Source organism: Solea senegalensis, linkage group LG15, assembly GCF_019176455.1.
Source record: "Solea senegalensis isolate Sse05_10M linkage group LG15, IFAPA_SoseM_1, whole genome shotgun sequence".
Taxonomy (NCBI): domain Eukaryota; kingdom Metazoa; phylum Chordata; class Actinopteri; order Pleuronectiformes; family Soleidae; genus Solea; species Solea senegalensis.
Window position 1 is genome coordinate 12,972,361 of NC_058035.1, and position 14,412 is coordinate 12,986,772.

Sequence of the window (14,412 nt, forward strand, 5' to 3'; positions counted from 1 at the left end):
TCAGTGCTCTCTGGTAAAATAACCTAAATTACATCATGGTCACCATGTATTGTTCAATCATATACAGAATCTAGCCAACATTAAGAAAGACAAATAATTAAAAAGGGACTGGTTCAGCAGGTTTGAGAACTTGAGTAGTCATTTTCCACCACTGATTCAGCCGCATGGGATGACACCTGACATTTTTCTTTTCCATTATTCTCACAGAGAGACTATAATAAGTTAAAGGTCAAGTTTTGGGGTGAAAATAAAGACAACCAGAGACAAATTTTTGGTGATTAAAATATGACACAGCAAAGAAATCAACAGGACAACAATATCAATTCAACGAACATAATTTTTGTTTTTTTATTTAAAACTATCACTATGGAAGTGCACAGCACTGATTCAAAGCATCTGTGAACAGCAACAACTTACTCTGAAAAATAAATTGTGACACCTAGGAGTATATTTATTCCCAGTTCCACAAATGATGCTTAACACAACAAAAGCAAATTCAAGGCACCAATGTAAATCCTGCCCTTTTACTATACAGTAATGATCCTAAATACTAGAGGAACGAGGCAAATACGTACAGTACTTCTGAGGTACTTTGGCTCAGTTAAATACAAGACTTCTGGCCTGTAGCTTAATTATACAGTAACACTGGTCAGTGCAGTGGTGCAAACTCTCACAGGAGTCACCTCTTTATCAACATTCATTCCAGTTCTCTCAAACATCTTGAAAAAAAAAATCCTCACGCAGGTTCTCTATAGTATGCATATTGCACATTGTGTACACCTTACGGTTCAAAGTGCCGCAAAAATTTCAAGTCTCTTCAAATTAAAAACACACATTTTTTCTTCAAGTCAAGTGTATTCTGTTACTTGTCGGAGGAAAACAGACTTTGGTCTCATTTCTCTTCCTCCCTGAAAATGACTAAATCCTGACACTCCATCATCGGTCAAAGCACGGAGCAGTGCAGGAGTAGTGCACGCTGACGTGGTACGCCCTGTTGGCCATGTTGGACTTTGGCTCCAGTGAGGCAGCGACGCCTGGGAGCTGACGTGCTGGGTGCCATTGGAAGGTTGCAGGCTGCTGCTGGAGTGGCTGAGGTAGGAGACAGGCCTGTTGTTGGCCTGCTGGGAAAACTGCACACCGGGTCGGTGCAGGTACTGGGCCACAGTGGCTGTCTGACCTGAACTGTGGAACACCATCTGCTGCTGCTGTTGCTGGCACTTCTGCTTGTTGGCCTCCCTGACATCACCATCATGTGCGCTGTGTAAAAAAAACCAACAAGGATGATGATTATTGAAATGAAGACATTCAGTGTTATAGGGCGTGTATGGAAATGCATCTATTGTTGAATGAGTAGCTTGAATTGTTAGCATTTAAAAGTGCAGTGTGTCACTTTTAGAGGGGCTTTATAGCCCATGAAAGTGTGTATGAGGAGTTTGTAGCTTAACAATAAGCTCTGAATTTGTAATTAATGCAAGGGCCTTGTTCTACAGAGGCTCTGTTGCACTGCCATGTTATATACCTATTTATTTGTCTTCTGTTGAAGTTTTAGTTGCCCCTGGTCTTGGCCAAATCACACTTGAAAAAGAGGTTCTTAAACTCAGGGGGGATTTTTCCTGGCTAAATATATGATAAATAAAATACTAACTTAGTACTGGTATTAGTCAGATAAAATGATAAAATCAGATATCAGGAAAAATAATAAAGTGAAATCTTATACAACCCATAAAGCCTGAATATGATATAAATGCTTCCCTAAGCACAGAAAACAGAATATAAAAGGATGTGGCCAGGATGTGGCATTGTCTTCCGCACTTCCAGCTTGTTATAGCTGGGTGGTAAATGCATCAGCGTTTATGTGTAAAAAGTGAAGTTGTTAAAATCTGTAAAAAGAACTGTATCATACCTACATTAGTATCAGTAGGATTTGAGTTATGGAGACATACCTAGTTTCTGTAGCAGCTTAAATGGACAATGAACCTTTGACATGTTTTGGATCCAAGTACAGAATTTTATCAATATGTATTTCTGATTGTCATGATACATCCCAGTATTTAATTCCCTGTCTAATGTATGAATTAAGCGTTCTCTGAAACTGACGGATACACACATGAGTAGCTTCTCAGCACACGGGACAAGGTTCTCCCACGTGTAACCTGTGAGACACTGGAGTTGTGACGGCCATGTAGGGGACAGGTGGAGGACAAGGCGGGAGGCCGCCACACACGCAGCAGCCAGTAAAGAGGGGGCGAAACACAAAAACACATGGTCTGGAGAAAGAAAGAAAGAAAACAGCAATCAGAAAAAAGTAACTCCCCTGTAATGGAAAAACTTAAAAAAACATTCCACGAAAATGTTGATGAATATAAAAAGCAGATAACTTTGCATTGATTTGGTGATGTGTGAGTTGTAAAGCAACTGTCTCCAATATGGAAACCAGCCTACCGACTTCAGCATGAGCAGAAAAACACCTATATTTCCCTTTCATTTGACAACTAATTCAAACCAAAATCATAATAATCCAGACTAATCCAGCTATTCCACACAGGTTTGTAAATTACACACAAATCAAATCACGATCAAGCATAAAACCTGGATAAGAGTTAAATCGATACCAAATTAAACTAATTTATTTAGATTTAAATTGAACTATTTTCTGATCTATGCATAGCTGATTCAATGTCTACTGTGCAATAAATGTGCGAAAGTATTAAGCACCACTAGGTTTGCTGTTTTTATGTCCGTCATTCTGTGATCATTGAAAGTTGGATAGAAATGATGTGACTCAAAGTTGTTCTAATCGTAGCAAACTGAGTTTAAATCATACAGCATGTGCATGTAAAGCTCAAGCATGTCTTAAATCCACCTGACGTAATAAATCTTTTTCAGCACAGATATTTCTCGACAAGAAATAGTAAGACAAACGCATGTTCTACCATCCAGATTAATTAGTGTTCGGCTACAGGTTTAAGAGTTAGTTCATTTTTATTTGAATTCTTTTAAAACTGCATACATGTTTCCCATATTTTCTGAATGTGGCTGAGAAGTAATTATACTGTATGGTGATTTTCAATCACACGTTGAGGTCCACCTGAGGCAATACTTACCTTGCAAGGAAACCTCCAGGAAGTAGTCTGCATATTTGGCCAAGTATAGTTTCGATTTCTCCAGGGAGGTCAAAGGCCACCCATCATGGAGGTCTCCCTCATGAATGGCAATAGACAGGCAGTACTCTATGAAATGAGCAGCTGTAGGCAGGTACAAGTTCCACTGGAAGGTTTCTAGCAGGAGCAGCTCCATGTGCAGTAAGCCCTGCTTGGTCAGGACAAGATTCATGGAACTTATGCAGTGCAAGCTGTTCAGGGACTCCAGCTTTGGAACCCGGCTTTCCCTTTCCTCAAACTTACCTACAGAGAGAAATATTCAATGGGTCACAAAAACACAACAATCTGGAGACTGGGCAGAGGGAAGTCAACGATGCACTTACTGGCCAACAGAAGACATGAAAGTGAAACCATGGCAAGCTGCTGCTGTGTGACGTCATAGCGGTCCATGAAGAGGTCCAGCAAGTAGACGGCCAGGTGTCGGGCTGCAGGACACAGCCTGAAGTGGTTGCTGATGACTGCGATGAGGTCTGCATAGTATCGCCTCAAATTCAGCTGAGGGGACTGGCCCTTGTATGAAGGCAACTTGAGTTCCTGTTAGAGAACGTATTGAATTTAAAATCTTGGAGCAAAAACATACTCAATTGGCAACTTTATACCAATAAATTGGACTTGGCTGCTATAAGGTCATCACAGATTAGGTATTGGCATGGGTCACCTGATAGGCATGAATCACAAGACACTATGATACAGGAGTACCAAAATATCCATCCATCCTATCCATTATCTCCCACTTTATCCTCCACCTACCCTCCAACCTGTTCAAATGTACCAGAATGGCATCTACTACTCTTTTCCACTATGCAGGCTGGCGACATCACCCATAGAAGCGCAAAAATAACCGTGCCGTGCTGAGACAAGTCGAGTTGCACTAGTGGAAAAAACACCACACTTCTTTAAAACTTTCTGGGGGAGGTCTCACGGGGGCCCCACCTATGTGCCCTCCACATTACAAATGCTTCTGACGCCCATGATGTATACACCTTCAGTATGTATGAATCTGCACACATAAAGCATAAAAAAGAAAAATATGAATGAAAATGTTTGGCATGATCACTCACTCTGAACCGTAGCGCCTGGTAAATATCTGTGGCCAGCTGTCCTCTCCACCATTGGTCCTCCAACTCCATTTGGTTCCCTTTGGAAACCTGTAAAAGAAATTCTGTCAGCTCATGCTCTCCACACAGGGGAAAACAAACTCTAATCATCAGTATTATTATGGTTATCAGCACTGTTGCTGTTGTGTTGCACAGCATTCGTTAACAATGCTGATCAGGAGTGGGCACCGTGATCGATCGACCGCCAGGCAATTTTGTGTTTTATAGAAAAACAAAACAAAACAAAGGTGTTTAATTGTTACCGGGTCGTAAGTATTGGACTCACCCGTTGAGAACATGCAGTGAATGTCACGGGCAGTTTCACTGAAGTAAACTTCCTTTCACACTAGCCGGGCATGCCTGCTTTCCACTCATTTGTAATTGTGAGGTGTGGGACCAGCACGAGCTCAGCAAACGCCAATGCTGCCTTTGAGTCCTGTCGGACACAATAGTTTCCCACCTTCAGCAGCCGAACTGACGCTATGGCTGCATTATGTATCACATCTCATTATGTGTCGTGTATTCTGTTAAAGGAGGGAACAAAAATCTTCAAACTTAAACATATATATGTTATACAGTATATTCTTTTGTGGAATGTTGATTTCAACCAGGACAGGAGTGTGTTTCTGCTGCTCTGCTGAATGGAGCGGGGATTTTTCCGATAGCACTTAAAAGCATCACTACATTGGTGGGACTGATGGAGCACACGGGACGCAGCCAATTACAAGTAAGTAAAGAAACTGCCAAATGTCCAATCACAGCACAGAGTGCTGGCAGCCAGATGCAGCCAATACCCAATGAAAGGGAACAGTAAAGTCATAACAGTCCATGTGAGACCAAATATCCCTGAAACATGACAATATTTGAACTGACTGGTATTTAGGATTCTATTGGGATTTGTGTTTATGTTGTGAATGTCTGTAATTAAGGAAAACTTGTTTTATGGACAGAACTTATTGAATCAGAATCAGCTTTATTGGCCAAGTATGTGAACACATACAAGGAATTTGACTCCGGTTTTATCCAGCACACGCTGTACATTAGACGTAAAACATGAACATACATAAACATAACATAACAGACATTTAACTGGGAAGGACAACAAAGAACAATTATTTAAAAGGAGTGGTATAAGAAATGAATAAATAGGTCGTCCAGAGGTCCGGTCTATTTTTAAGTATATATATTTAAGTATGAATATGTATATATAGATATATAAATAAATAATGGTCTAAAATGACTGAATCGGACACAAGAAAAGTGATGTCGTCCCATCCCTATTGTTCAGTGTGTACAATAAATTCTGTTTACCAGTGGCATTGTTCTAATCCTATTCTTTCCTGATTCATTACAGATCAGATTTGGATTTCACATTGTGTGAACACGAATGCCCCCATAAATGTAAGCATCCATGAGGGTGGTGTGGAAACGTATATGTGTCTATGGGAATGTTTTCCTTCTGATCTTGCAATAAGATGAAAATATTTATGCTACTGCTTTGTCCTCCACACGAGGGTCGCTGTGCCATTAAAGAAAATTTCACACCAAAGTCACAATATAACACAATTGAACTTAATAATGTAGGCATCAGTGGATCAAGAAAAGGGTTTGAATCCATAGAACAAAGAGGGAAAAACTAATAAAAGTTTTAGCCAGTTTTACTATATGGTTGGAATATTTGTTTATTGTTAATATTAACAATAAGACTTGCTCTTTTCATGTGTCTGCAAACACACGAAAGTCTAAAACTCAATGGGAAATGACACAAAAAAAAAGAGCAGGGACTCTCCAGGGGGTGCGACAGCATGCAGGGGTGAGTCTAAGTGGATTGGTAATATTATCCACTCTGTGGTAGAGGCTGCTGAGGTGGTGAGTAGTCTTGTAGGACTGGATGTATGTCCAGGAGGTAACAAAGGGTGTCCTGGGTGGAGGGAGCTGGTTATTGTCCTTTCTTCTCACTGGTGTCATGCAGTTCCTTGGTGGAGGACAGCTATCAGCCATTACCAGCTTTAGAAGTGTGAACAGCCCACTGCTGTTCTTTAATATTGGCGGCAGTTTAAATGGTCAGTCAGAGTGTAATGGTTTTCCTAAGAAGAAACTAAAGCTTTTAAGGATGGTTGGTGAGGTGACGGGCATATTTGGTTCCTTGATTATCTGCACTAAACTAAAGCTTCTTCTTTGCCTTTGTAAGGGAAATTATGAATCGTTAGCATAATTTGGGGAAGATTCTGTTCCACTTTGCTGGCAGCACAAAAGTTTTTCTGCCTATTTTGTCTCTTGCATATGATTTAACAGCAAATAGCAAATCATAAAGCTTATTTATAAAGTACACTTTAAGCCTTAAAGTGTACTTTTTACATGACCTTAAAGTTTAAGGTCATGTAGGCACTACAATCAAAATATTAACTTGGTCCAACACATACACATCAGTGAGATAATTTCTTAAAAGCTTTTTAACTACATGATCCCAGAGTGGGAGAAGCCGAATTTAAAAAAAAAGAGATTTATTTAGTGCTGTAAATAAATCTGCAACTCTGCTGTAAAGTGCAGAGGTCAAACGAAGCAAGCTCATGGCTGTTATTACTACTGTGTAGTAGAACGTCACTGTGTGTTTCTATCATTTGTGAACGGTTGAACAGACTTCTGCTTCTTTCAGGCATACCAGAGCTACAACTTCACTTCCCATGTGTTTGGCAGGATAATGTGCTTTATGTAACTTACTTTATCAGCCTGGGATTAACGACAAGGCACACAACAGAATGTGCATCAGAAAAAAACTGTAACTAAATGATAAATAACAATATTTTATTAAAACTACAAAATCCCTGTTGACCTATTTACACTAAACACAGAGTGTGTTCAGTTTTCTGTTCAATTATGGTCATAACTTAAGTATTTGAGGCACTGTCAAGCCACACTATGCTGTCACTTTTCACAGCATAATTCTTTATTGTTAATTATGGTAATTAATACATTCATAATTAATTAATGAGTATAAAATATTAATTTAATATTTATATATATATATATATATATATATATATATATATATATATATATATATTTGGATGCTGTACCATGCTGCCATACTGTATAGCAGAGTAACATCACATTGATGTTACTCTGCTATACAGCAACATCGTCAATGTGATGGAAGTGCTCACAATTGCATTCACATTACAGTGGTGACTTGTGTGATTCTTTTCCATTGACTCAGATATGATTTTTTCCAGGGCCATGTGGAAAATGGAGTCTATCCAACATTTAGTGCTATCATATGACCATGCTAAATGTTTGACATCAGTCATATAAGAAACTGAGTGTTGTCGTCATAGACCTGTGACGGCACCGCCATATCAAAGGTCAGTCATATTAACATCAAAGTTAGATGACTGCCACGTGTAGTTGTGAATGTGAACTGTGAATTCTGACCTGTCAAGAATTGAACAATGTGGCTGAATGAAGCCAGTCACCTGCAAAACTAAGTACTGTTGAGCTTATTTTGAATAACAAGTTAGATTAGATTCTGACATTCACATGAGTTGCCAAAAGGATAATCCAGTCACACTTCCATTGACCTAGTCAGACAATGACTCATGACACTATTGCTGCTGTCTTTGACTTTCCTATATGCCAGTTTCAAATGTTTTATTTTTCCGCTGACACCGTAGCCTGGAGCGTGTGCATCCATTGTCGGTCATGGACTTGGGTATCTCCTTGAAAATGGCGCGGTTACAATACGATGTATCAAGTTTTGCCTGTACACTTTTGTCCAACAAATAGAGGTCAGACACCTCGTCTCCTCGGAGCTCTATCGTCAACAATCCTCCATTTTCCTCATGTTTGAGAACAAATGGTTGTTGTTGTTCTTGCCGGCTTCTTAAGCAATTTATTTATTTACAGCTCGATTACGTATTTCAGTTCACCCACAGTTGTTGTGGGTGGAGTGGAGACGCGTCAGAGACGCATCACATTTGCACTTCTGTTCAATGCGGTCACAATGTGTCTCCAACCACCTCCCAAAGTGGTTTCACAGATTGGACAACAATCTGGCCAACTTAATCCAATCGCATAAAATGCAGGTGTAAAAGGGAGCCTTTGTCCACCCCTGTGAAAACCCTAATAAGCCACAAAGATGGCTTATTAGGATGGCAATGTTGTACTGTGATAGAGGTTCAAAGACAGTCATGGTCTGTGGTGTCAGACATTTTGGATGACAATCAAAATCTTCACATCACAGGTTTACACAGGATCACAGTTTGATATGTTCCTAGATTTGATCTTCTATTTTGTAATCACAGAGTAGTCAGAATTGACATCATAGTTTTCCATTCAGATTGTTGTCTTAATCTGGTCATTTAACCCTAATAAAATGACAATTATGCATGTTTTAGTCCAACTGTCTACTTCAGCACAATTAAATAGTGTCTGTATAGCTGTGCTGGATGGTGAGCAAATCCTTGCTGAAATGCAGCATTGACAGCAATTTGGTGATGTTTTATAACACGCTGGCACGAGTGAATTATCCACTTGTGCATGAGAGGGTACAAAAACAGGTCGGTATTTCGTGTGTGTGTAGAGGTAGGCCCGGGCACGGACAGCACTCTGCTCTCAGTTAGAGGAACCAGGCTAAAGGCTAAAGAAGCTCAGAGGCTGTAATCCCCGGATGAAACCATCATGGCTGCCACTCGCTGAGCTGTCAAGCTCTCCACAAAAGAAAAGGTAAAAAAAAAAACACCGTCACAACTCCACTTAACGACTACAGCGGTGCAGTTTGTTTGTTCCGACCGTTTGCGCTTGGCCGCATTTTTAAGTCGACGCAAGGTAGAAATTAGCGGACCTTCGGTAACTTTGGTCGCCACGCTTTTTTTTATTCGCCAAGTTATTTCGTCTTTGTAAGCGCTTGTGCGTCACGTTATTTCAAATGACTCTAACGCGACTTCGTAAAACGGTACTTCGGTTGTCAAACAACAGTGTGTTTGTCCAGGCAACTAGACGGGGTAGTCACGGTGTCGTAGTTTTGTCGTAACTTCGCTATTCCCAAGGCGTTTTGCTAAGCAGTCTCATCACTTTGTTGTGGTCAATTCACACAGCGCGATGGCCGCACGATCCCCCCTTTAATCTTGTTGTCTGCCAAAAAAGTGCCAATTGATATTATTCCCGTCTTTTATGGGTGCATATGTTCGTTTTCGTGTGTTTTTTTATGCACCACCCCTCCTGCCATAGCGGATTTGGTTTGACAGAGTATGAAGTTCATAACTACAGTGTTAGCAGGTGAGTTAAAGTGCAGTTTTCTGCACCTGGTGGCTGATAACAATTGGAGTTCCTCGTTTTGTATCTGAATCCAAATGTGAACACGAATGTCCGTGCAGAGTCACTTTCCACTATGGTCAGCAACAGGTGGACGCTAAATGAAATATGCATGCACAGGAGGACCGTGAATGCAGCATCTGCTTATGGATTTAGCTTGAAGGAGCAGTGCAGCACATGCATGCTCTTTTAAACATATGTAACAAACTTGAGTGACAAAACAATCACTTATTCATTTGCTGCATTTGCGTTGACTCAGCATTGCAGGAGCATGTTTACCCTGTTCTTGTACAGCTGGTGCTTAGATATTTATACACCCTCATTCATAAAAGACATATTAGTATATAGGTATTTATTCACTGTGTTTTTACACACGTTTTTGTCTTAAAACGCAGTTATGTATGTGGGTCAGACGATACAGAATCTCTTCCATTAAGCAGTACATTTCAGTTCAATTTGCTCTGTTACACAGTTATTTGCATTTCCGTTATTAAAGGTTTGTAAGGATACCAAAATAACTGCTATCTAATTTTGACAGGATTTGCAGTTGCGATGATCAGAGGGAATGGTAATTTTTACATAAATAATCTCGTTTTTAGAAGATGTGTATAGATCAAGACAATAATGAATCTAAAATGACATTTTGACTGTATTACGATTTTGATCAAATTTCAAAGTAATGGGACATAAGGCTGCCATTTCTATATATTTGGAAAATAAGTGAATTTCTTTGATGTATTAATATTATCTTTTTAGACAAGTTAAGCCCAAGAGATGAGCATCTAGATTACCTCACACTTTACCCTTTTTGAAATCAAGAGAATCAGTCAGTTATTTTCTCATCGTTCCTTCGTATAAAAATTATTTACTGCAGTCTTATAACCAGATATTTGCTGTTTGATTATTGTTATGTTTGGAACACTTCAGTGAAATGCTTTTGTAATTGGTGCTGCTGCAAATTATAATTTCTTGTTTTCAAGCATAATGTGTTGTTCACTTAGGAATAAAACTGCTTAAAATCATTTCATTGTGTGATGTTTTTTTGCATTATTTTTTAGTTTATTATATCTCTTTCTTGGCTCTTCCAGAAAGCCGTAAACCTATGGATCCAATGGATATTTCTGCAGCTACCTCCACAGGAGTTAAAAAACGGCGCCTCAAAAAGAAGGGTAGGAAGTGGCACAAAAGACCCCACCTCAGGAAGACTGCCGTTCAGCCCCCGACTATGCAAAGTAAAGATAAGTGTGGACCAAAGAAGATAGCAAAAGAGTGGGAGCAAAGCAAAGTGTGGCCTTCATCAAAGAGGACCCCCAAGGAGGCACAACAAAGTTGGTGCATGACAAATGACTGTGAGAATTTGCTGAAGTTCTCATGCACTCAATGCAGCGACAACTTGGAATATGGTCCCAAAGACCTAGTGAGACACTTTGAGGATAAACACAGAGGGAGTCCTCCAGTTTTTTCCTGTCATATGTGTACTTTTAATACACACCAGTTCTCTTACCTACAGATTCATCTGTTAAGCCACAAGGACACTTTTTCGAGTTGCAGCATTTGCAATGATGGCGTTCAACGCACATGGCCTGAGTTCAGCACACACCTGACTATGTGTCACTGCCAGAATGGCAGATATTCATGTGAAACATGTCGCAGATTCTCCACAAGTGATGTTGGAGTATTTTTAGAACACATATATGTACATAATTTGGGTCTAGAAGGAGCACATGATGATCTATTGCTGCACACAAAGGACAAGAATCCAAAACCAACCACTTTAACCTGTCAACACTGTGGCTATGAGGCATCTCAGAAATGGTTGCTTACTAAGCACATAAAAACTATCCATGTTTGCCAGAATGGTGATCAGAGGCGGAAGAAAAAGGAGGTTAATTCCATAGCAATGAAACCAAATGACCCCATCCCAAAAATGAAGCCAAGATTAACAAGAAGTGCAGTTAGGGAAATGTGCTGGCTGACACAGGACTGTCTGTCTCTGCCAGGGAGAGAATTCCTGGATAAATATTGCCATCTGTCAGATCCACAAACAACACTAGAGGAGACGCAACAGTTTTTGATGAAATCTGTCGCTGGGGAAACTGGTGACCAGAATTGGACCAAGGCTCTTAAAACTGTTTTGTCGAATGTCCCTCAAGATGTGAATCTTCACCCAAAGTCGGAGAATAGCATCATGTCGAACTCGTCTGACCTCACTGTCCTCACAGTCAAAAATAAGATCACTGTAGCACAGAACGGTGCTGCATTTGCTAAAAGGTTGAGAAGGATGACAGCATCAGATAAAGAAACAGTTTTGCCTGGAAGTGCTGCTGAGGATGCCCGTTGTATAGTTGACCAAAGTGGGTGTCAGTCAACTGTGAATGATTATTTACCTTGTCCACAAACTGACACCAAACTCCACAATAATGTATTGGTGTCAGCCCAGAGTGAGACAACTGAGTGCACTCAAATGGAAGAAAATATAGAAAATCATGATTTAAAGACGGATCAGGAAATTGAGGAACATCGTAAAAAACATCAGGAACCAGTGCAAGAGGATATTATTAATATTTCCAGTGAGTTGAAGTTGAAAAATGAAAGTGTAAAGCAGACACGCATCAATAAGGTCAAACCGAGAAGGAGACGAAATCGGAGATGTAAAAGAAAGACTACGTCCAAAAAAGTGGATACAAGATCCACAGGACTTCCCCTAAAAATTGTGTTGAAGAAAAATCCAGTGAAGGGGAAGCAGTGGGTGTCAAAAAGCTCTTCGTCTTCATCAGGTAGAGATTCAGCAGCACAGATTCTTCAAAATGGTCCACTCTCAGAGGTTCACCAGCAGAAATTGACCGAAGCTTCTAAGACTGATTTGTGTGACCTGGCTGAAGCCATCCCTCCTATTCCACAATCAAAGCAGGAAGACCTCATGTCTGATTGTACTTCAGGGTCAATAGGGTCTGAAAATATGAACAGTAATGATCCTGGCATGCTCAAAGAAATGCCTTCAGCCCAGCTAGAAATAAGAGATGACTTGGAAAAGTTGCTGCTGTTCTCTCAAACAGGAGATGACGAGAGAAGTTCAGCTGCTGAGATGGAGTCAAATTTGAGAGCTGATGCCGAGACCAAATTAGAGATGTGCTCCAGTAACGCACAACAGCTCCAAACATCAGGCAGTGACATGAGCAACCATGAGTCAGACGATAAGAAGACGTCAGCAGAAGAAGTGAGTTCTCTCAGCAGTTGCAGCAAGTCACCTTCTTCCGTTTCCCAACCTGTTATAATACCACCAGGTAAGATGGCAAATTATTGTTTATACGCACACATAATAGTTAAAAATGTAACACACTAGCATTTTAATGCTTGGTGTTACATTTTAGAACAAACAGCACTAGCAATCATGCTTTCTTTTTATCTTTTCCCCCTTACAGGTGATGATTCAAGCCTTGCTCTTTCTTTAGAGAAGAGTAACCACAGTGTTGAAGGGATAAGAGACGGAGAAGTGCCTGTAGAATCCTGCTCAGATCCCCTAAGCAGTACCCATTCGCTTGTGGAGAAAGCCATCCAGCAGGAGCCCTCACCAGCCTCTGGGCACCGGCGGCATCCGGTCCCAAAACACAAGGAGAGGACCCTGAAGTTAGTAGCCATAAATCCATCTCAGTTGGTGAAGCGTCCGGCGGGAGACCAGCCCGTTGTGGTGCTAAATCACCCAGACGTCGACATCCCTGAGGTGGCCAGGATCATGGAGGTCGTCAACAGGTACAGAGGAGAGGTGCAGAAGGTCATGTTGTCCCGCAGGACTCTGAATGCTCTCTCAGCCATGACCGGTGAGGCCCCAAAGACGCATGACCCGACAGAGGTCCCACCTGACTCTGCGGCCGTGGTGAAGGAGAGGTTCATTTTGAAGCTGAAATTTCGCAAGTTGAACAAGAAAAAGTATGAAGTCGTGAGCGCGGTCTCTGCGAGCAGGGAGGTTGTGACAAAGTTTCGCTGCTGGTTCTGTGGCAGGGTCTTTGCGAGTCAGGAAATGTGGATGGCCCATCGGCAGCGACATCTGCTGGAGTGGAAAAGGCCAAGCTGTGAAAACTCATGAATGTCACACACACTGGATGGAAAAATATGACTTTGCAATACAACAAAAACAATAATGGAAGCTGTGATAGCCGGTCTCGTCTGTTTTTTTTTAAGGTCTTAATGAGTGGTTGTTTTTGAATCATTGTCATGCTTCCTGGAGGGTTCATGTTCTCAGGGTGATTTGAACATTTACCTTTGTCTCCCAGTATAGCTCGAGAGTAGCTCGATGCAAACCCTATGTAGATTAGTAATTATTTGAACAGCCACAAGGACAAAAGGACTAAGTTGACGACTTAGTCATTTTGTATTTTTTTTTTTGTATTTCTTCTGAGGCAATACATTTATTTAAGGTGATCTATGTACACTGTCATGGAATATTTTATAGAACACTGTAATATGTATATTTGCCATACCATCTGAGTTTTATGGATCAATCTATGTACGGGTAGACTATACAGTGTGGTAGCTATAATATTTATGTTTTTGCAATGGGGCACAGAGACCCACAGGTTACTCCGTGATACCAAAATGTTTGTGGTTAAAAAAAAAAAAAAAAAAAAAAAAAAAAAAAATGTTTTTGCAATGGGGCACAGAGACCCACAGGTTACTCGGTGATACCAAAATGTTTGTGGTTAAAAAAAAAAAAAAGAAAAAGAAGAAAAAAAAAGGACAATAAGCTGTTTTTATTCAACATTTATTTATGACCTTAGGTTTAGTCTTTATATGCTTTTCTTTGTGCTTCTTTGGCCTTTTGGAAGAATCTGTGTACAATTGATGTG

General features: G+C 40.4%; 2 protein-coding genes across 3 annotated transcripts; one reads left to right on the forward strand and one right to left on the reverse strand.

The window, feature by feature from the left end:
- Positions 1-319: 319 nt before the first annotated feature.
- ccnj (cyclin J) lies at positions 320-4,448 on the reverse strand. Its single transcript, XM_044046193.1, is given in 6 exon segments — positions 320-1,031; positions 1,034-1,257; positions 2,108-2,267; positions 3,105-3,404; positions 3,485-3,695; positions 4,223-4,448. Coding segments are annotated over 6 exon segments (1,185 nt in total). The 5' UTR covers positions 4,418-4,448; the 3' UTR covers positions 320-936.
- A 4,451-nt stretch (positions 4,449-8,899) lies between these two features.
- On the forward strand, positions 8,900-14,199 carry LOC122781505. Of its 2 annotated transcripts, none has more exons than XM_044045195.1 (3): positions 8,900-8,980; positions 10,657-12,852; positions 12,991-14,199. In XM_044045195.1, the coding sequence occupies exons 2-3, from the start codon at positions 10,671-10,673 to the stop codon at positions 13,650-13,652; spliced, it is 2,844 nt and encodes a 947-aa protein (XP_043901130.1). In that variant the 5' UTR covers positions 8,900-8,980; positions 10,657-10,670; the 3' UTR covers positions 13,653-14,199. The 2 variants fall into 2 exon arrangements, with proteins under 2 accessions (XP_043901130.1, XP_043901129.1); XM_044045194.1 differs by lacking the exon at positions 8,900-8,980 and adding an exon at positions 9,004-9,532.
- The last annotated feature ends 213 nt before the right edge of the window (positions 14,200-14,412 follow it).

Excerpts from the sequence above, each read along its gene's own strand:
- LOC122781505 (XM_044045194.1), top strand. The coding sequence starts at position 9,505 with ATGAAGTTCATAACTACAGTGTTAGCAG. Across the intron at positions 9,533-10,656 it reads CATAACTACAGTGTTAGCAG|AAAGCCGTAAACCTATGGAT; the intron begins GTGAGTTAAAGT and ends TGGCTCTTCCAG. Across the intron at positions 12,853-12,990 it reads ACCTGTTATAATACCACCAG|GTGATGATTCAAGCCTTGCT; the intron begins GTAAGATGGCAA and ends TCCCCCTTACAG.